The 22,075-nt window shown below is 41.4% G+C and overlaps 2 protein-coding genes and 2 non-coding genes across 6 annotated transcripts; 3 read left to right on the top strand and 1 right to left on the bottom strand.

Moving 5' to 3' along the window:
• Positions 1-3,648: 3,648 nt before the first annotated feature.
• On the top strand, positions 3,649-6,314 carry MAK16 (MAK16 homolog). The gene is made up of 4 exons (XM_081808886.1): positions 3,649-3,810; positions 4,431-4,541; positions 5,489-5,554; positions 5,689-6,314. The coding sequence occupies exons 1-4, from the start codon at positions 3,688-3,690 to the stop codon at positions 5,881-5,883; spliced, it is 495 nt and encodes a 164-aa protein (XP_081665012.1). The 5' UTR covers positions 3,649-3,687; the 3' UTR covers positions 5,884-6,314.
• On the bottom strand, positions 4,319-14,876 carry TTI2 (TELO2 interacting protein 2). 3 transcript variants are annotated; one of them, XM_081808869.1, is made up of 9 exons: positions 14,608-14,876; positions 13,777-14,492; positions 12,436-12,622; positions 11,660-11,752; positions 9,806-9,993; positions 9,591-9,734; positions 7,390-7,552; positions 6,333-6,505; positions 4,319-4,512 (listed from the first exon to the last, which is right to left on the bottom strand). In XM_081808869.1, exons 2-8 carry the CDS (start codon positions 14,421-14,423, stop codon positions 6,401-6,403), a joined length of 1,527 nt encoding a protein of 508 aa, XP_081664995.1. In that variant the 5' UTR covers positions 14,424-14,492; positions 14,608-14,876; the 3' UTR covers positions 4,319-4,512; positions 6,333-6,400. The 3 variants fall into 3 exon arrangements, with proteins under 3 accessions (XP_081664995.1, XP_081665005.1, XP_081664990.1); XM_081808879.1 differs by having other exon boundaries at positions 14,837-14,851; XM_081808864.1 differs by having other exon boundaries at positions 13,777-14,876.
• A 308-nt stretch (positions 14,877-15,184) lies between these two features.
• On the top strand, positions 15,185-15,288 carry LOC115937329 (small nucleolar RNA U13). The gene has a single exon (XR_004072634.2). It is a non-coding gene; the product is annotated as a small nucleolar RNA U13 (small nucleolar RNA).
• A 5,989-nt stretch (positions 15,289-21,277) lies between these two features.
• LOC115937328 (small nucleolar RNA SNORA70) lies at positions 21,278-21,411 on the top strand. The gene has a single exon (XR_004072633.1). It is a non-coding gene; the product is annotated as a small nucleolar RNA SNORA70 (small nucleolar RNA).
• The last annotated feature ends 664 nt before the right edge of the window (positions 21,412-22,075 follow it).

A 22,075-nucleotide genomic window follows, 5' to 3' on the forward strand; every position in this document is an offset into this window, starting at 1 on the left:
GTACTATGGACATTCAGTATTTGCTCTTCCATCCCACGAGCATGGAATGGAATGTCTTCCCGTTTCTTTGCATCCTTTTGAATTTCTTTCATCACTGTTTACAAAATACAGGTCTTTCACCTCTTGGGTTAAGTTTATCCTTAGATATTTTATTGTTTTTCATGCAGTTGTAAATGGGATTGTTTTATTTCACTTTCTGCTGCTTCATTATTAGTGTGTAGGAATGAAACAGATTTCTGTACACTGATTTTGTATCCTGCGACTTTACTGCATTCATTTATCAGTTCTAGCAGTTTTCTGGTGGAGTCTCTAGGGTTTTCTATTTATAGTATCATGTCATCTGCATACAGTGAACATTTTACGTCTTCCTTACCAATTTGGATGCCTTTTATTTCTTTGTGTTGTCTAACTGCTATGGCTAGGACTTCCAGTACCATGTTGAATAAAAGTGGTGAGAGTGGACATCCCCGCCTTGTTCCTGACCTTAGGGGAAAAGCTCTGTCTTTCCCCACTGAGGATGATTTTGGCTGTAGGTTTTTCATATAAGGACTGTATTATGTTGAGATATGTCCCCTCTAGACCTACCTTGCAGAGAGTTTTTATCAAGAACGGATGTTTGGCAAATGCTTTTTCTGCATCTGTTGAAATGATCCTGTGGTCTTTATCCTTTCTCTGAATGGTGTAATATATCACGTTGATTGTTTTGTGAATTTTGAACCACGCTTGCATCCTGGAAATAAATCCCACTTGATCATGGTATATGATTTTTTTAATATATTGTTGGATTCGGTTTGCTAATATCTTGTTGAGGATTTTTGCATTTGAATTCATGAGAGATATTGGCCTGTAGTTCTCTTTTTTGGTAGTGTCTTTGGTTTTGGTATCAAGGTAATACTGGCCTCATAGAATGAATTTAGAAGTTTTCCTTCCTCTTGTGTTTTTTGGAATAGTTTGAGAAGAATGGGTATTAACTCTTCTTTAAATGTTCGGGAGAATTTGCCTATGAAGCCATCTGGTCTTGGCCTTTTGTTTTTGGGGAGCATTTTGATTATTGATTCCATTTCATTGCTGGCTAATTGGTCTGTTCAAATTTTCTGTTTCTTCCTGTTTTAGTTATGGTGGGTTATAGATTTCTAGAAATTTATCCATTTCATACTAAGCTGTCCAAATGTTGGCATATAGGTTTTTACAATACTCTGTTACATTGTTTGTATTTCTATGGTGTTGGTTGTTATTTCTCCTCTTTCATTAGTAATTTTGTTTATTTGGGTCCCCAGGGTTTGAGCATTCTAATCAGATACCCTAGTAGCTCTGCAGTGAAATATAAGAAGGTTCACACTAGATGGAATTTCAAAAAACTTTTTAAGAAGCCTTATGTCAGTTCAGGTCATATTACGCCACTAAATTGAGTTTTTTGGATTTTGAAATTAGTTATAAGGAATTGATTGGGATTATTGGTTTCTTTGAAGTAAACTGCACAGCTTTGTTACCAGATTAATGAATAGTGATGGTAATACCATGCTATCCATGGAAAATCTAGTCAGGAAATGCCAGCCTTTCTTGCAGAGAGCAGTCTGCCTGTCCACCTCACTGGTACCTCATTCAAGTTGACTTTTCTTCTGCTTTTCAAGACCTAGGAATTAGCTTTTCCTCACAAGTTCAAATTTTCAGTTATTCTGGGTATTTGCTCTGCATACTTCCCCTCTACCAACAGACATTTCCCTGATCATTTGTCATATTCTATCAAGAAATCACTTTAATAATTTGGTGCTTTTGTTCCTATCACTCATACAGAGTTTTGGACTTCAAATCTGTTATAGCATTGGTCTCCAAACTGTTTTGATTTCTCACCAGAGAAATTTTTGAACATATGCTCCCTGGTATATTATTTATAAATGTTATTATACATGTATACTTTCACTAATAGGTATGTTATAATTAACATACCTATTACTGATCTAGTGAAATGAAGGTCTGGTTCTTTGCGGAGAAGAAATTTGTTTTTAAGGGCTCTCATAACTGATAGGTACCTCAGAGACACATCAAGAAGTGAATCGTTGATAGTTTACATTAAGTACTGGCTCTGCATTTTTCATTCTTCATCAGCAGTTTTGCAGAGGTTTTTATTCAGATCTAGCTAGTGAGTTTGTTTCTTCCCGGATTGCTAAACAGGTGTTCTTGCAAGCCTTTCAGAGGAAATTAAGTTGTTCTGATTTTACCAAATAAGTTTGAAGCCTTCTGAAAAATGTCGATTTGGAAGATTTTTAAATCAGCTGGAAAATTATGTTTCCAGATTGTTTGAGTGTGTGATTTATGGGAGACATATGTTTTCACAATGTCACTTATAAATGTTATCACTTTCCTTTTTCAAATGTTCTATCCACAGAACAAGTTTAAAAACATTTTAAACTCACTGTTAAAATATTGCTTTTCTCTTGAAAGAATGGAGTAAGTGTATTTTTTAAAGCTTCTGTTGTTACATATTACAGTCATTTGTCATCCTGAAAAATTCGGAACATTTTTCTTTTTGTGAAAAATGCATAATTCTTTTAAGTTGTACAACTCTTTTTAAGTACTAAACAATTAAATAGTATACCTTTATAACTCTGCCTGTGGTATTGCAAAGTATTCAGTATCTATAAACCCACTTAAGCAAACATCAACTGCTGTATGCTGTAATCATGTGAATAAAGTAGTGAGATCCCCACTTTCAGACTCTGGACAGTATTTTTCCCCCAGGTTATCTTCCTCACTGTATCGGACACACAGCTATTTGCTTTATGGCCAGAGTTAAGGTACCAGTGTTATTATGCATAAAAAAATATAACTTAATTTTTAAAGAAAAAATACATACAAGCAGTTTTGACTATTTTCTGCCTGCATCTCAGTGGATCGCCCTTGAGGTGTGAGCACCCACTTTAGAGAACAGTACAGAACATCACGATAGCCTTTTAACTGCTCATGTGCCCCAGTAAGACTTTAAAATTTTATGATCTTTACTATTAAATTAATGCAGTCTTAGGCGAGAAAGATAGATTGAGGTTAGATTTTTATGTTTTGGTTGTGGGTGGTAGTTTGATACCATGTATCATTATCGTTTTTGATGCGATCACTGGAAGAAGAGATTTTTAATCTATTTTTCTGTCACATGGAATCTAACATGGTTTTAGAAAAAGTAGGAGTCAAAGTCTCGATTTCCATTTCTCAGCTTTTACAAAATCTGTTTCAGGATTGGTCGTTTTCTTGTGGTTTTTTTTAAAGATTTATTTATTTGACAGGGCGCAAAAGCAGGGGGAGCAGGAGAGGGAGCAGCAGATCCCCCCACTGAGCAGGGAGCCCGATGCGGGGTTCAATCCCAGGACCCTGGGATCATGACCTGAGCCGAAGGCAGATGCTTTACTGACTGAGCCACCCAGGCACCCCAGGATTGTTCATTTTCTAAGACACTTAAATGTATATAGACCTACATGCTTTGTGTATCTATGAAAGGCTTCATTAGAATTTAATTTAAAATGCTATTTATAAAACCATTGGAATTTTTAAATTTAAAAGGTTCCCAAAGTTTGAAAGCAGGAATATATCTGGCTGGAGAGGCATGAGTCCCAGTGATAGCAAGAGGGGGAAAAAAGTGATTTTTTTTTTTTTTTTTAATAAAAACTTGGTTTCTTCCACTTCTACAGGCAGAAAATGAGTATTAATGAAGTAAATGGGTTAACTCAAATTTTTCTATTACAGGAAAAGGCATTAATAGCTGCTCAGCTGGATAATGCTATTGAAAAGGAATTGCTAGAGAGACTGAAACAAGATACGGTGAGAAAGCCAGGAACTTTGGGATGTAAATTTTATTTTTTAGACCAATAATATCATGCTAGGAAATAGTGGGGAAATGGGTTTTATTTTCAAAGATGCTGGAAAGAGCTTCACTTTGATTTTGTTCCTGGAATAAAACAAATATATAGGCCTTGGCTTCTCCATTTTAGTTCCAGATCTCTGTATAAAAGGCATGCAGTTTTGATCCTCCTGCATATTACCCTAGTCTTCTAAGGTTCTTCAAAATGAGTTTTTAATTCTCTTTTTAAAAATTAGTGTCATTTAAAAGACAGATGAATAAAACTTTACTTTTTCCTTATCATTTCCTTCCTGTCAGCAAATTTACGTTTGTTCCAACCCATGGGTTTTATACACTACTAAGTTTTAAGTGATGTGCTTCTATTCTTCATGGAAGTTACCTGTTTGATTTTAACCACTGATTATTTAAAATGTGCTTTTAAAGACATTGTCGGTTCTAGGCTTGAAATTAATACAGAAATATTACTACTTATCGAATTAAGTATTCTCATTTAATCACTGAGGAATATGCTTATTGGACAGTGGACTTCAAGTGTAAAATTGAGATGTCATTAAAGCCGGTGTGTGTTTCTGTCCTTCAGTATGGCGACATCTACAACTTCCCCATTCATGCCTTCGACAAGGCCCTGGAACAGCAGGAGGCAGAGAGTGACTCTTCAGATTCTGAGGAAAAAGATGACGAAGATGAAGAAGTAAGCCTTGTTTGTTTGTTTTTGCTTCATCAAGCAGTAATCTGTAGAACTAGATCTCTTTACGTGTACTTGAGAGAATATCATTTTCATTCCCCTAACCAAAAATAATTCTTTGGTCATTTTTTTCTATCATGAGGTTAATTTTAGTTCAGCCAACAAACTACACATTGACAATTTTAATCTTACTTATTGGTATTCTAAAATTTTTCCTGCAAGGGGACAAATGAAGAATCCTCATTAGCTGATAGAATATACCATTAAGGAACCTACTGAAATTTATACAGGATTTAATTTCACTATTAATATAGGGGAGGTACTGGAATGATTGTATTTTTAGGAAAAGGCCAGATTTACCAAGTAGTTGCTTAATCACATGGTACACTCAAATAGGCACATAGGTGTACTTTTTTTTTTTTTTTAAGATTTTATGTATTTGACAGAGAGACAGCAAGAGAGGGAACACAAGCAGGGGGAGTGGGAGAGGGAGAAGCAGGCTTCCTGCTGAGCAGGGAGCCCGATGTGGGGCTAGATCCCAGGACCCTAGTATCATGACCTGAGCTGAAGGTAGATGCTTAACAACCGAGCCACCCAGGCGTCCCCATAGGTGTACTTTTCCTAGTAGTAACCCTTTTTTGATATTTGAAATTAATAGGTTTAATTAAATGTACAGAATTGTTTGTAAAGCCCTACCTATATACTGATTTTTTTTAACAAATTAAAATGAGGATGTTTTACCTCTGATGATTTATATTAGGCATGAGAATTGATATCCCTGAAATGTTTTTAAATCAGAAGTATTAAACTTGGAAATAAGTAGATTTTGGTTGAGCCTAGTAAGTAGACTGTGAATCTGTTTGTTATTTATGCACTTATCAGAGAATAAAACTAGATGTGTAAGCTGAATTTTCATTCTGTATTTTGAACTTAACAGCTCTGTGTTTTTTTAGGATGTGGGGAAGAGAGAGTTTGTGGAAGATGATGAGGTGGATGAGAGTGACATAAGTGATTTTGAGGTGAGATTTTGGGCCTTCAGGGAAAAGAAGGTTTCTGAACACACCGGCAGATAAATTCTCTGGGTCTAAATTGAGAGTACAATGAAAGGAGTTTAGGAGATGAATTTTCTCTTTTCTTTTCCTCTCTGTATCAGGATATGGATAAACTGGATGCCAGCAGTGATGAAGATCAGGATGATAAATCCTCCATCGAGGAAGAAGAAAAGGCCCTTGATACCAGACATAAAGGCAAAACACCCTTGAAAGGACCCTTGCGGAGAAAACGAGCCTATGTGGAGATAGAGTATGAGCAGGAGACAGAGCCTGTGGCCAAGGCCAAAACAACGTGACTTTTCTTCGGACATTTATAAATAGGACTGAACACTTTCAACATCCTCCTTTCTTTTACCATAAGCGTGCACACCTCCAGTTTTTGCTCTTTCATATGGTACTTAACACAATATTTGTGTTTTTAATATTTATGCTACTTCTGTGGGGCACAAAATCTGGGAGGGAGCGGAGGAAGCTTTAAGTTGTGAACAGAGTATTTTTATAGTGTTGGCATATGCTTTGAAGTAACAGCTTGAGCCCAAGAAGCTTAACAGATGAATTTGTGGGTGTAAATATTTCTAAATTTTAAATGCTATCCACCCGTTTCCTTGGCGTCCGCCCCCCCACCCCCCAACTTTATTTAGAAATGTCCAGACTTCATTTTTTTTCTTGTTCTCTTTTCCCTACTTCTGTGGGAATAAAAGAAGGACAAAGAAGGTCTAAGTTACAATGTTTAGTGTGAAAATACCTTTTTTCTTAAACAATTCCATTTACACAGTTGGACCAAGAAGCCTTCCTGCTGTAGGAAAGACAAATTTAAGTTCCATCGCAGGACGCGCCTTCAGACACCTGCTGCACTTTTCTGATACAGTTCACCACCTTGCTGTCTTCACAGCTTTGGAGAATTTTGACCAGGAGACCCTGAAACATGAAACCAAATCGGCTTTGATTTTTTTTTTTTAATTGATATTTCTTTTCCTTTTACCTTGGTTCTTCTTTCTTGGTACCATACTCAAAGAAAGGATGAACAGACAAGACTAGACAGCAGTTTGTGGAACAGATGTTAACGTTAAAAACAGTGTTGGTGTACATGGAAGGGTCCTGCTGGCTCAGGAAGAAGCGAGTTAATACCAGCCAATGCAAATCAGATTGGATCCAGGGGCTCGAAAACTGCCTGAGATGAAAGAGCCAACACAAAGTAATTTGAATAAGCTGATAACAAACTACAGTATTTCTAAATACTTTTAGGATATGAATTTCTTTTCACGCTGCTTTATAAATTTAAATTGAAGATTTCTAAATGGAAGAAATGAGGCAATAGTTTATTAAATATATATAAATATACACACATAGCTATTATATGCTTTGGCTTTGAGAAGTTAACTTTTGTGGAATATGAAACTAAAGGAAGAACTCCCATGTGGATATGGAAAAATACAGTTGCCCTGGAAAAACTGGAAACATTTCTGGGATCGATCTGAATCACTCTACTTATATTATTACTCCTTGGTGGTTTATAGCTCATTATTTCACCATTTAAAAAAAAATTCAGATGACTAAAACAGAACTTAAGTTTTACAAACTCTTAATCTTTTGTGCATTTTCTGTCCTCACCCCAGAGACGTTACCTTTGGTCTAAATTCTGAAGAGCTTTAAAAGAAAAATAATCAACCTCTGTTGAAGGCCAGCGGTCTCCAAGGTGGGAACCTGAACCCTCCATGTTCATTTACAAACTTGGTCAGGCATGTGAACAGTAATTATCAGTCATAGGAATTACTTAAGGACCAGGTTACAGACTCTCTTACCTTCACCTGTCCTTGAGAACAGTGGTCCAGGAGAATCAAGCAATCTGTGGCTTCCTCTAATAAGGTGTTCTTAACAGGCTCGGGTGTAAGGTTTGGATCCCTTGCTACATCGCATATCAGTTTCAGGAGAGCCTTCAGTAAGACCACAAGTCTACAGGAAACTCTGGAATCAAGAAGAAAAAGTTATGTTCATACTCTAAATCAGGATATTAAAACAGATTTCAAAGGCCATCTAAGTTGTAAAGCCCTCATTTCCTAAAGGAAGGAACGAAAGTGCTAGAAGCAGAACTAGAGACCAGACACCAGATTTCTTAACTGCGAGCCCCTCTTTTTCTCTGCAGCATAGTGTGTATACCCATATACACACTCTGGCCTAAATACCTTGCTCCCTTCCAGAAGCTTGGTTCTACTGTAAGGAAATAATCCCTCCTGAAAAGGAAGAACTGGGATCTCCCCTTACCAGGGGCTTAGACTTTAGGCCAGAGAAGAGGAAATGGTCCACAATACTTTTAACTTTTATGTAGTCCTGGGCCTGGAAATTTTTTTTAAAGATTTTATTTATTTATTTGACAGAGATAGCGAGAGCAGGGGGAGTGGGAGAGGGAGAAGCAGGCTTCCCACTGAGCAGGGAGCCCGATGTGTGGGGCTCGATCCCAGGACCCTGGGATCAATGACCTGAGCTGAAGGCTGACACTTAACGACTGAGCCACCCTGGCATTGGGCCTGGAAATTAAAGTGAGAGAAAGAAACTTGTTTTCGGGGACCTCACTGTCAATTAGAATTTCCTGTCCTTTAGTTCCAGATCCTAGCTTACCATCAGTTAAGCCCAGCCTATTTACTTCAACTTATTAGCCTTTCTGAAAGTTTTTATCTTGACAAAAAAAAAGATCTGGAAAAGGATAGTGGTGATGGTTGTACAAAACTGTGAAGGTACTTAATGTCACTGAGTCCACTTTTAAATGGTAAATTGTATGTACTTTTTTTTTTTTGAAGATTTTATTTGACAGACACAGCAAGAGAGGGAACACAAGCAGGGGGAGTGGGAGAGGGAGAAGCAGGCTTCCCGCAGAGCAGGGAGCCCGATGTGGAGCTCGATCCCAGGAGCCTGGGATCATGACCTGAGCCGAAGGCAGACGCTTAACAACTGAGCCACCCAGGCGCCCCGGTACTTTTTTTTTTATATAATAAAAAAACCTTAAAAAACCTTAATCAGAGCTGAAAAATAATTTGTAGTGGGAAAATACGCATACTAAACCATATTTCTGGGCAGAAATGTGACTGGAAGAATAAAAGTTTGCATCCCTCGATTTAGTAAATATTAAGCCTGTTTCCTACGTTGTTTGCTGCTCAGCTTTCCTACCTGTCATCAACATAAAACCTGCTGTTTCCCACTTCCCAGCCCCACTCCTTCCATACAGGCTTTCCTTTTCTAACCTTCCTACTTGGGCCTGCCATCCATTCAGTCTGTTCTAGTCCGTTCATTCTTCTAATATTTGTGTATGTAATAACCAAGTACTGAGAAAACTTGTATACTCAGTATCCTAGAGTGGGCTTACAGTTCAGTAGGGAAAAAAGACCGGAGTAAACAAAGACAGTCCAGTAACAGACATAACTAAGGGTAAAGACTTTGGGAACCTTCTAAGGAAATTAAGAGTATTATGGTTCAGAACAGATAGAGATGTTTTTGGAGCACTGGACTCCTAGGTGAATTAAACTTTGTTGTCCATGCAAGAAAGTATTTGCTGACAAAACATGTCTGGGTTCCAGTTTATTGTTCCTGACACCAACCTCCAGCCAGAGTTGGAATGCTTTCTAAGCAATCATATCTTCAATTAGTATTCTCCTGGTCACTGCTCTGCAGATGTTCAAGTAGTGTGTTAAGAAGTTCTCTGTTCTCAATTAGATTTAAAAAACTTTGGGGTGAACAAAGTTAAGCATTGTATCACTTCTAAATAGCCTTTGAAATTCTAATATACATTATAAACCTAGAGAGAGAGATCCCTGCAGTAACAATGGGTATATTTTATCTTTTCAATGTGACTTCCGCAGTTCAATATCCAATAGAAATGTAAAAATGGAGATATTCAAATATAAAGCATGTCCTTAATACTTTGTACTGAAAGTACACCTGGGCAATTTCTGAAGAGAATACTGGCTGAGTTCTGCCCCTCTTGGCACACCTGCCTGCTTGGCTGTTTTACCTGGGCCATGCATACTGCATGAGAAGTTTTAGAGTTTCCAGTATCTTCAATCTAGCCTCCTCCTCTGGTCCATCATAAACCTCCAGATAACCAATGATGACTCGCTCCAGCCTCTTTAAGTGCCGGACAGTTAGAATCCCCAACCTAAAAAGGAAAGAGAAAATGTGGCACCAAGGAGATGAAGAGTAGGCCGGACCAGCAGCCCAGGCACTTGCCTCTTCACAAACGCTGGGAGGTTTCTCGCGTAGGTCCTGCGTAAGAGAAGGCGGTGCTCCGGCTCCATGTGGGTCAGGATCAACTGCAGTACCTCATCACAGTGCGTGGTGGGTCGAGCAGCACCTCCCTTCCAGTGCAGGCCTTTCTCAAGGACAGGGAATAAATCCAGCAGACACAGGAGCACAGCCTAGGAGGAAGTAATAGAACTGTTCGTCCGTTTGCATTCACATTCACTGACTGGTCTAGCAACTTCATTAATCTATCCTTGGCGTCCGTGTGATAGAATTCTGAAAGATACCAGTAATACATGAAGTGTATATTACTTTATATTTTCAAGCTTGTTTTACATCATCTCCAAACAAGTTAACACCCAAGCAGGGGGGAGTGGGAGAGGGAGAAGCAGGCCTGCCGCTGAGCAGGGAGCCCGATGTGTGGGGCTCGATCCCAGGACCCTGGGATCATGACCTGAGCCGAAGGCAGATGCTTAACGACTGAGCCATCCAGGCGCCCCTAACACCTCCTCTTCCAGACTGTTCTTTGCTAAGCTATGAAATGGGACCTTATGGGCACAGCTGGGACTTTAACCGAAATTATAGGAGTCTAAGTCTATTGCCACTAAATTTCTAAATTAAATTGATAGTTACACATACAATAAAACTGCTCCTACAAAGAATCTACGATGGGGGGCGCCTGGGTGGCTCAGTCGTTAAGCGTCTGCCTTCGGCTCAGGTCATGATCCCAGGCTCCTGGGATCGAGCCCCACATCGGGCTCCCTGCTCAGCGGGAAGCCTGCTTCTCCCTCTCCCACTCCCCCTACTTGTGTTCCCTCTCTCGCTCTCTGTCAAATAAATAAATAAAATCTTAAAAAAAAAAAAAAAGAATCTACAATGGTCCTCATTTGTGTCCAGTCTGACCACCCTATGTGAAGTTTCAGTATCTAAGCACTCCCTTCTAGCTCTCTTGGGATTTTTTTTTTTCCTCTTAGTTTTGTTTTGTTTTTAAACCATCATCTAAGGAGCCCTAAAATTTTGGCTGTCAATACCTGGATTCTCAATTTAATACTTAATATTTAAAAAGAAAGGTGGCTGGGGGGAGAGGGGAAGGGAGGACAGGCATTAAAAAAAGAGGCTATTTCTACCTCTGATTTTATATAACTTGTTTCTTCTGTCTTCAGAATGTTCTTGCCCATCCTAAAAAACTTCTGTTCATCCTTCAAATATCACCTCCTTCCTAAATCCTCCTAAAACCATCCCAACACCACCAAACCTGGTTAGCCACCCTTTGCTGGACACCCACTGCATTCTATACAAACCTCTTCTTAATAGATTTATCACCCTGTACTACAGACATGTATAAATACTCATTTATTTACATGTCTTTCCAAAGGGTTTCTTAAAGCCAGAAACCCTGTCTGATCCATTCGCTCTTGGAACTTACAATGGTTACTCACACACAGTAGATACTCAGTGTCTTTGGGAAGGAAGAATGGCACTATGATACCCAACTTACAAAGAGTTTCAAGTATGTGTTGATACAAAGAGGCAGAGAAGGACACAAGTTAATAAAAATAGAACTTTTCAGACAAAGCCGCCCTCAAGTGATATAGAATTGACCCAGATGAAGACAAAACACTGGCTCTTCTGTGGAGACTCAGAAATGTGGATGCCTGCTCAGTACTGAGACATTTTCACTAGTCATTTGCTACCTCTTTATTTTCAAGTTGGCTATAACTTAGTCATCATCCTCACCTTCCAAAAGAGGAAAATGTCTCAACTATTCTTATTCACGTAATACCACCTTCTACTCAAATTTGAGAACTGAGATTCACAGTTATAAACAAAAATTACAATTACCTGAATGAGGTTGTACTCTGGTGTGTACAGGTGGTTGAAAAGGGCATGGTAGAGGACCTGGGCTCTGTTATACTGGAGCAAATCAGCAGCCGGCTGCAAGCAGACAAATTACCCAATTAAAATTTTCCCAAGGTTGCCAAAATGTTGATTTTTTTTTAAAGATTTATTTTTGTGAAAGAGCGAGAGCACGAGCATGTGCACCCAAGCAGCAGGGAGGAGCAGAGGCAGGGAGCCCTGTGCAGGACTCGATCCCAGGACCCTGAGATCACGACTTGAGCCGAAGGCAGACGCTTAACCGACTGAGCCACCCAGGCACCCAATGTTGGTAATTTTTGAAACTGAAGTATGGATACACAGAATCTATCATGCCATAGGATTCATTATACCACTCTCTACTTCTGTGTATATTTTAAAAGCTCCAAAATACACAGTTAAAAAAAAAAGTTTCCTGAGTAATATAATAATGGCTTGCATATTTGGATAAAACCTCTTTTAGTTTCTGATTTTTTTTGCTCCTTGAAAGTCAACTGTTAATTACTCAAGGTCTGGTTATTCAGTTTGACATGCAGGATAATGGTCCAGGTGTTACCGATGAGGTACAATCTATTAGGCTGGCAGAAGGAAAATATACAGAAAAAAATATAAATAAGCGAATTTAGTCACATAACAACATTAATAGGAAGCTAATAAAAGATAAAAAAGACAACAATAAAATGGTATCATGATGCCTCAATCTGTCCCATCCACACAGATGGCCGACTGCAGAGGCTGCTTACCACATTCAGCACGATGTGATGGAGGCAGTGCACACCAAGTGTTTTGTTCTCAGTTTGATAGTCATCCGAGATGAGCAGTGATGGGGGGAGTACCCTCTCCAGATGTTCATTCAGCCAGGGTCGGGTGACCTGTTGCAGAGTCCATGAGAAAACATGTTTGGTGGCAGGGTTTTTCTTCCAGGATTCCCTACACGGAAATGTGAAACCACATTAAGTAAAGTGACACGGTGTTAATCAGCAAAGAAAACCAACCTCTTCAAGCTAAACAGAGCATTTTCTTGTCCTTGAAAAGAATACATCACACGTAACTCCTGATGTTATACATTTTAAGATTTAGATCAAAATAACTTGCAGAACTTGCACTAAAAGAACAAAAAACAAATAACCTGATACTAAATACATTTAACAATGAATCAGCCAGGGCTCTGGGTCTAAAGCTTATCCAATGAGAAGGAGCCATTTATAACAGTAGCTTGTAAAGAATCTGTGGTGATGGTGTGGGTGGTTACAGGGAAGATCTGCTAAGGGAGAGAGGAGTAAAAGAAATATCTTCAGTATTATTATAAGTATTACAAGGGAGCAAGTGAATCGATATTTGAACAAAAGCAATTTACAGCTTATAAAGTGGGCTTACACACTTTACTCAACCTTCAAAATAACTGTGTAATAGATAATATTATCTTCATATTACAAAAAAAAAAAAATGCAACAGGTTCAGAAAGGCTCTCTGACCTGGTCCTACTCAGAAGCAATAAAAAGTACCAGACTACTTCAAAACTCCAAGTTCCTGGTAAAATGACAGTTATGTACACATTTTCCTCTCATCACTCTCGTGGTACTAATAGTAACATATAAAGTAGCAAGTGGAACTTACAGAAAATACTTTAGCTAATAGCAATCTAAAGGGCTTTTTTCATCCCAAACACCACTTTCATATCTAACAACCATCCTCATCTAATAACTAGTGATGAGTTTCAAGATCCCTAAGTTTAAATTCAAATCATAAGTTTAAATCCTCTCCAAATCCCCATAGTCACCTAACTTAAGAAACTTTAGAGTAAATAAATGGGACAGGCCTTCCAATGTCCAGGGCAGTTGTCAGGAGGACTGGAAAGAGCACTAGGGAACGGAAGTCTGACGACCTGGGCTCTAATGTCGAACTTGCCAATATCTGATAATGTCATTTATAGCAAACTGCAACCTTCCTGGGCCTTAAGAGATCTGCTATTATCACAACACCTTTATCTTACCATCGAAGAAACTCAGGTTCCTTTGAGCTCTAATATTCTAAAATGTTAGGCTGAAGCTCAAGTTAGTGGCCCTTTTGACAAGAATACTCACTTATTCAGATCAGGTTTGAGGAGCTCCATTATTACAGTAAATCTCCCTTTCTCATCTTCATTTTCTCCGTGCAGAAATCCTGCCACAGAACCACACCGAGTAACTCGGAGGAGTAAGGAGAGCACCTCTCCAGCAACGTCATGGGATCTCGGGCTGGTCCATGGTTGCTCCAAGCTGTGTGTGACCGCGAAAATATAGATGGGTCCTGCCAAGTGACGCAGGCCTATCTTCCATGTAGGACAAGGCAAGGAATTCTGGGCCGCCTCAATTTTCCCCAACAGTTTAAGAAACAGTACCCCAACTGCTGCCGCTTTCTCGGCCACTTCAGAGTGGCCATGACCTCTACCTTGCTGCTCCTTGGGTGGGGCTGCATACTCCTCTAGGGCTTTTGCCACCTGCCCCAGCATCTCTGGCATTCCGCGGGGCGATGTGCCACTACCCTCAAATAACTGATCACATTCTGCGGCTTCTATTAGAGCACCGAGGTCCTGAACTACGGCACTTCTGGCCTTGCCCCGTCGGGACTCCTGGCTGGTAAGACGATGCAAAATCTGGGAGAAAGACTGTCCGAGGGCGGAGGAAGGCCGCTCTCCCGGCAAGGAAGATCCTTCCTGCGATGGGGATTCCCGAGGGCTGTGCTGCTCCATTCCTCAGACTGCGGCAGTGATGAGCGGGCCTCCTCCAGGGAGCCGAGATGGGAGGCTGGTGCGGATCTACTAGAGAAAAAAAGATCACCCGGAGGCTGGCATTCTCCCGGAGAACGCAGCTAAAACCAAATAAAACGGCAAGACGTCGGGGGGTGGGGTGGAGGTGGGGGGGCGCGAGTCTCACCCGCAAAAGAGTAAAGTCTGCGTAAAGAAAAAGATGCAGGAAAGGGAAAGGAGCCTCTCCGGGAGTAACAGAGCCTCAGACTCCCAACAGATCAATTATTCTTGCCTTTCTGAAGATTAAAAGCAAACAAACAAAAACAAAAACCCTAAGAGTTTAAGAAATAAACCCCTAAGGCATCACACGAACACTACCACCGGCGGCGCCTCCAGACCCTCCAGCACGGAGGTACCTACTAGGATCCGGACCCAGCTCGCCTCGCTGCCGCAAAGCACAAGGCTAGCTTCCGCCAATACTCAGGCAACACTTCGTCGTTTCACGGCCTGCTTGTCGTAAAGCAACAGAGACCAGGTTCCCCACAAAGGAGGAGTTTGGGCGAAAATTTTGCATAGACATATCCGCTCGCTAATTTTGTTTTTGTTTTCATGTATTAAGGTAGAAACAAAAGAAAAATGTCGAAGATATTTTAAAATTATACCCAATTTTACTGTGAGACTGAATATATAAAGCCCAAGTCTGTCACCCTTTCTTTAAAGTCAGTGGGACATACTCGGGACTCCTTAACAGCCGCGATCTCACGATCCTTTTGTAGTTCATAAGCGTGATGATTGGGTGTTCACGCCGTTGTGTGACATGTGCCACCCTCAAACCTTGTTACGACGTGGGCACATTACCCGTCTGACGTGAACTTGGAGGGTCCTTTTATACTTAAATATTTCAAAAGAATTAGGGCTTTGGTTATTCCTAGGCTGAGTTGCGTCTGCAGGTTGTAGGAGCGGGAAGAGGTTTTGCCGGTTTGTTTGTGAGCATCCATTTTTTCAGTTTCAGAGTCTGGTCTGATGCAGGTTGTAGCTTTTTATCTAGGAGCCGGCTTCTTAAAGCGCATATCCGTAGGCTGCTGCAGGTTAGGTGCCAGTGTCGGACGAGGACTTGGCTTGTGCGATCTGACCCCCCACCCAGGCGCGGGGCGGTCGCGGCGACGCAGTCACACTGCAGGCGGGCCCACGGGTGTGAGCGCGCTGTGCTCCGGGGCAGCCCCCCGCAGTACTGGGTCTGGGCCGCAGGCGGCGCCGGGAGCAAGCTCCCGAGTCAGCGGGCGGAGGCGATCTGCAGGTTCAAGCTGGGCAGCCCACAACCACCTGTCTTTGGCTCGGTTTCGACAGACGAGACGAGACGAGGCGGAGCGGGGCGGAGAGCCACTGCCCAGTGCGACCCCTTGTTCTTGCCCGTGTCATGCTACGTCGGCACCGCTTGTCCCCTCGCTGCGGGTTCGCTGAGTGTAGAATTGTGTCCAGTTGACATGGGGTACCCCATGGGAGGGTAACGATGCCTGGGAGTTCGTCCGTGGCTGCATGTAGCTTCCCCCGTGTCGTAGGAGCCCGGGGAAGCGGCCTTCATTGCTGCCCAGGCGTGAGCGGGAGCGCGGAGAAATGGGCGGCGCACACCTGGAGGGGTCGGAGAGCCGGCTCGGCTGCTGCTCCGAGGGGGACCCTCGGCGGGCAACCCCTCAGCTCGCGGCCGCTGCTCAAATCCGCGCTGCGGGGCGGGCCGGCTGGGCCTCCGCCGTGCACCCCGCAGGTCGCCTACGGGCCTCGGGATTCCTGCGCCCCCCAAGAGTCCAGAGAGAGCCCTGCAGGGTTTTTCCGATCTTGGGGGCTGTGTGTAGGGAGGGAGGTGTCAACGGTAGTTTCTCCTCCGCAGCGGGTGATTATGGTCCGGGAAGACACAGTGCTTTTTTCCCACCCGGGAGAGAGGGCACTGCTTGCGAGTATCCTGTCGTCTGCGCTTCTTTGCTCCCTTCCTCGTTCGCTCGCTGTGTGCCCTTGAAGAGTTCAGTAACCTCTCTGTGCCGTAATTTCTTTAACGGTAAAATGTGAGGCACGATAGTCCCTACTTCTTAGGATTGTTATTTTAAAATAAAGGAGTTAAGTATGTGTCAACAGCTTAGAGCCATCTCTGGTGAGTGTTAAATTCACTACCGGCGTTAATTGTTAAACCACAGCTTACGTATTAATTTACGTTTCCTCTTTTGAGGGAGTTTTGTGATTAGGACCCTTCCTCTCTGCCTCTTTCATTTGGCCTTGCCTTCTCTGACCAATTGGTGGCACTCATGATTTTCTAAGTAGTTTCAAACATTGATTAAAAAAACAAAACAAAACTGAGTTCCTCCCATGGGGATTCTCCCATATTAAGGTCCCTGTGGGAGCAAGATGCCAATCAACAGAGTGTCATTGTGTCCCTCCTGTGTGTGAGCCTGTCTGCCCTGTTCCACGCACCCTTTGTGCTAAGTGGATCCAAGATCTCACTCTCTTGTGAGCAAAGCGCTTGTATTGCAGTGGTCTCCCCCTCTTCACTCTGAGTTTCCTGAGGCCAGAGACCATGTCTTTATCCCCAGTGCCTGGCACGATTTAGCAACGCAGTAAATGTTTGTTGAACCCACAAGTCTATCCACAGAAGACTGGCTGAATAAACCAGGGTACATCCACACAAAGCTGTTCTGTATAGCTTTACCAAAGAATGAAGCCCGTCTCTGTGGAAGGCCACAGAACTCCAGGATACATCGAGTGAAAAAAGCAAGGCTGGAACCACATATACATTGCCTTTCTTCTAACAAAGATGTGTGCTTTTGCTTACATTTTCAAGAAGAGGCAATGCAACTGTAAATCACAAACTAACAAAAATGGTTACATATAAGGAAAAAACAGAGTGAAGGGAATGGGAGTGGAAACTAGGCTTATTTTCATATACTGTGTTTTATAGTTTGACTTTGGAATCATGTAAATGGCTTACATGATTATTTTTTTAAAAGAAAATAAAGCATTTTCCAAAAGAAAAAAAAATGCCACTAATCAGAGTGTATCAGGAGTTACTGACATAACTACCTGGAAAAATAAGTAACTGACTTTAAAACTCATTATTTTGACTATATATCCTTAGGGTGACACATCCTCAGGATAAAAAAGAATGGCAAAGAAATCAAACTACACTTACTAATAGTATTTGTTAGTAATAATACTGGTATTGTTGTTTAGCTGCTATTGCATGTATTTGTACTTTACATCTATATGTTTAAGTAAAATAGTAAATAAGTAATTGAATTGATATTGTTAGATACCAAGGTCTTCAGTGAGAGATGAAGTATGAAGTATCAAGTATCAAGTCAATGATGTTAGGGATAAGTTGTATAATGGAAAATTTGAATCAGCAAAGGTAGTATGAGTCATAATTAATTTTTCTCTTTCTACAAAATACATATATGTTAGCTGTGTCCACTGAAAAGGCCAAGAAGCAATGGCAATCCATTGCCTGTGAGCACCCCTAGTGTCCAAACTGATCATCTAAATGCCATTCATTGCCCACTAAGAGGAACAAAGACCCCTCTAGGAGATGACTGATTTCAGAACTGGGGCAGGGATTGTGTAAAGATGAGCCTGTGGCATTTTGTTATGCCCCAGAATAAAGTGGCTATCAAATACTACTGGGGTTATGTCAAAAGAGCCCAAGAGCAAAGATAAAGGGGCACCCTTTGGCTAAAGATGGAACAGTTTGGGCTGAAGAAAGAATAATGACTGATTGATTGAAACAAATCAAATGTATACAAATCCATGAATGCATAGTAATATTTTTTAAAATCCCTCATTGTTTACTCTTGTATTGTCTAAGGAACTATTTGTTTGGAAAACTGGTAAATAAGGGGAAAAAATCAAGCATTTATTCTGCTATCATTTCAGGATACCCAAATAGTTTGTAAGGAAAATAAATGCAACAGAACAGTTGGACTTAGAGAGTCACTCCTCACAACTCATAAAGAAACACTGGGACAAGCAACAATAGCTATTAAAAGTATGAGGTCGGGGGCACCTGGCTGGCCCAGGGAGTTGAGTGTGTCTACCTTCAGCTCAATGGTGAGCCTGCTTTTCCCTCTGCCTGCCGCTCCCCCTGCTTGTGCGCTCTCTCTCTCTCTCACTGACAAATAGATAAATAAAATCTTTAAAAGAAATAAAAGTATGAGGTGGGGGGCACCTGGCTGGCTCAATGAGTGGGTAGAGCATGGGACTCTTGATCTCAGGGTGGTAAGTTCAAGCCCCATTTTGGGCATAGAGATTACTTAAAAATAAAAATTAAAATATGTTGGTGGGAAACCTATATTGGCTGAATCAAACTAAAAACCCTGAACCCACTGATTTATCTTAATATCACTGAGTGAGACAGACAGATAGCACGTGCCTCCTGTTGCAATAGGAAGTACACAGTGTCTACGAAATATTCTTGCACAAACATTGAATCTTCATCTAATCAAACTTCCAGATCTAACTACCAAATGGCAAGAAACATGGAGGACAAAGAAACAGATGAAAAGAGACTACAATGGTTTAATCAGTCGAATCAGGATGTGGGAAGTTCCACAAATTACCCGGTTTCTTCAATCGATGACGAGCATGAAAGAAATGGAGTCGAGGGAGAACCGATAGAGATTAAAAGTTTTTAAAGACATCTCAACCAAATGCAGTGTCGGATCTTGTTCTCAATACGTTGGAAAAAGACATACTGAAGGCAACTGGGAGAAATTTGAACATTGACTCATTATTAGGGTGTTCATATAATCTGTCATCTAAACGGGGCATGTTGAAAGTTAAAGGCTACAAAGGTGTAAATTGGGTCTGTCCAGGCCAACTTGATTACCCTGAGGTTGCACAATTGTGTGGAATTATTGTTAATTTTTAGATTGACAACATTATTATGTTTATTTTTATAAGCTCTATGTCAGAAAAGCAACTCTCAAAACTTCTAGTCTCAAAACTCTTTACACTTCTAAAAATTACTGAGTCATACTCCCAAGGATGTCTAGCATCAAGAACGCTGAAAATAACGAGTTTTGGAAAAGCTGTGGAGAACTGGAACGCCTATACATAGGTGGTTGAAATGTAAAATGGTGCCACTACTGTGGGAAACAGTTTGACAGTTTCTCAAAAAGTTAAGCATAGCGTAACACAGAGTCAGACTCAGCAATTCTGGCCCTAGGTATAGAGCCCAGAGAACTAAAAACACGTATTCATACAAAAACTTGGACACAAATGTTCTTAGTAGCATTATTCATACTAGCCAAAAGTGGAAACAACCCCAAAGTCCATCAACTGATGAACGAATACACAAAATGTGGCATATACGTACAGTGGAATATTAGGTACAAAAAGTGATGAGGTTCTGGCACCTGCTACGATGTGGATGAGTCCTAAAGACAGTATGCTAAGTGAAATAAGCCAGACACAGAAGATTCCATGTATATCACATGTTCAGAACAAACAAGTCAGAGTCAGAAAGAGGATGAGGAAGGGGAAGAATTGAGACTGACTGGTAACGGATATGGAGTTTCTTTTTTAGGGTGCTATGAATGTTCTGGAATTAGCTAGTGGTGATCGTTGCCCAACCTTGTAAAAATACTAAAACCTACTGAATTATATACTTTAAAAAGGTGAATTCTTTGGTATGTGAATTAAATCTCAGTTAAAACACTAAAAAAGTATTGAGGACCCCCAAGAGCTTTTCTTTATGTGAAATACATACTTTTTTTCCTATAGTAGAAATTAGGGGCACCTAATAAATAATAAATTAATAAATTAATAAAAATTCAATAAATGAATTCATTGGCAGCTGTGCTCCTGAGACCCTATCAAATACGGATGACCCTATGTAAGACTATGGGTTCTTCGAGACCACGAGGATAAACAAGTAGGTTCATTGTATGGCTTCATAGGGCAAAAACCTGAGCACAAAGTGAAGGCTCATCAGTAGCACCTCCACACTGGGGAATTCTCCCTCCATTTACTAAGAGAATGAAGTGGAGCTAAACCAGAGGACTAACTAGGAGGGGTCCCCGCAAGGTGTTGTGCAATGGTGAGCCTAGGATGCAAAGGACGCTATGGCCACCTGTTTATAAGACAGTGGTTTAGGGGCGCCTGGGTGGCTCAGTCGTTAGGCGTCTGCCTTCGGCTCGGGTCATGATCCCAGGGTCCTGGAATCGAGCCCCGCATCGGGCTTCCTGCTCGGCGGGAGGCCTGCTTCTCCCTCTCCCACTCCCCCTGCTGGTGTTCCCTCTCTCGCTGTGTCTCTCTCTGTCAAATAAATAAATAAAATCTTTAAAAAAAAAAAAAAAAAGACAGTGCTTTAAAAAATGCGTGCCTTGGGACGGCTGGGTGGCTCAGTCAGTTAAGCGGCTGCCTTCGGCCCGGGTCATGATCCCAGGACCCTAGGATTGAGTCCCACATTGGGCTCCTTGCTCAGCAGGGAGCCTGCCTCTCCCTCTCTCTCCCTCTGCTTGTGCTCTCTCTGTCAAATAAATAAAATCTTTAAAAAAATAAAAATAAAAAATAAATAAAATAAATAAAATAAAAAATAAATAAAATAAAAAATGCATGCCTTTCTAAGTAGATACATGCCTAGGTGTGGGTCGAGGAATACCTGAGTAAGGAGAAAACACGGGAGGATACATCCCAGCTTCTCAGCATAGATGGCCTTGGGCGCTCAGCTGGGGAAAAGGAGGAAGAGAGGAAGCGGCTGGAGCTTAGCAAAACAAAAACACAGAAAGGAAAAACTGGCCACCCCTCTTCCCAAAGCACATATGTGACCGTGCGTACCCACATAAAATTATCTATGAACGCGGTGATGGACAAAGAGGTTAAATTTTTAACTATTTCCTCTCTTTGTCCATGGGGGCCCAGTGTGCCATGGTTGCAAACAGTAGCCTCCTTGGTAGTGTGTGCAGCCTGTTGATTGTATGGGTTGCCCTACGGGACCTTGAAGACAGCCCTTTCCAGTGGATATTGAGGTCTGACCTCATGCTATCTCCAATCTAGGCTGCTGAGAGGTATGCGGGGTGCCTTTGGAAAGCCCCAGGGCACAGTAGCCAGGGTCCACATTGGCCAAGTCATCATGTCCATCCATACCAAGCTGCAGAACAAGGAGCATGTGACTGAGGCCCTACGCAGGGCCAAGTTCAAGTTCCCTGGCCGCCAGAAGATCCACATCTCCAAGAAGTGGGGCTTTACTAAGTTTAATGCGGATGAATTTGAAGACATGGTGGCTGAAAAGCGGCTTATCCCAGATGGCTGTGGGGTCAAATACATCCCTAATCGTGGCCCCTTGGACAAATGGAGGGCTCTGCATTCATGAGAACCTCGGCACTGCCCCCTCCCTATTCATGCCCACCAATAAAACCTACTTCCTGTCAAAAAAATTTTTTTTTTAACTATTTCCTTTAAGGAGAAATGGAAGAATGCAATAAATTCCAGAGATTTGGTGGCTAAACCTTTAGCCATACCTCTCAGGTTTTCTGAGACCATATGACTGACGATGTGAGGTGAAGACTTCCTCATCAGGAGAAACAAAAATGAGAGAAAGTAAAAACAAAAAAAACAAGTGTTTGCTCCCTTTCCTTCTCCGAAGAGTCAAAACTGATGGGTTTAGAGCACGA

This window comes from Leptonychotes weddellii, chromosome 2 (assembly GCF_054177405.1).
Source record: "Leptonychotes weddellii isolate Sample4059 chromosome 2, ASM5417740v2, whole genome shotgun sequence".
In the NCBI taxonomy this organism is placed as follows: domain Eukaryota; kingdom Metazoa; phylum Chordata; class Mammalia; order Carnivora; family Phocidae; genus Leptonychotes; species Leptonychotes weddellii.

Excerpts from the sequence above, each read along its gene's own strand:
- MAK16 (XM_081808886.1), top strand. The coding sequence starts at position 3,688 with ATGAGTATTAATGAAGTAAATGGGTTAACTCAAATTTTTCTATTACAG. Across the intron at positions 4,542-5,488 it reads AAGATGACGAAGATGAAGAA|GATGTGGGGAAGAGAGAGTT; the intron begins GTAAGCCTTGTT and ends GTGTTTTTTTAG. Across the intron at positions 5,555-5,688 it reads GTGACATAAGTGATTTTGAG|GATATGGATAAACTGGATGC; the intron begins GTGAGATTTTGG and ends TCTCTGTATCAG.
- TTI2 (XM_081808869.1), bottom strand. The coding sequence starts at position 14,423 with ATGGAGCAGCACAGCCCTCGGGAATCCCCATCGCAGGAAGGATCTTCC. Across the intron at positions 12,623-13,776 it reads CTCAAACCTGATCTGAATAA|GGAATCCTGGAAGAAAAACC; the intron begins GTGAGTATTCTT and ends ATTTCCGTGTAG. Across the intron at positions 9,735-9,805 it reads CTCCCAGCGTTTGTGAAGAG|GTTGGGGATTCTAACTGTCC; the intron begins GCAAGTGCCTGG and ends TTTCCTTTTTAG.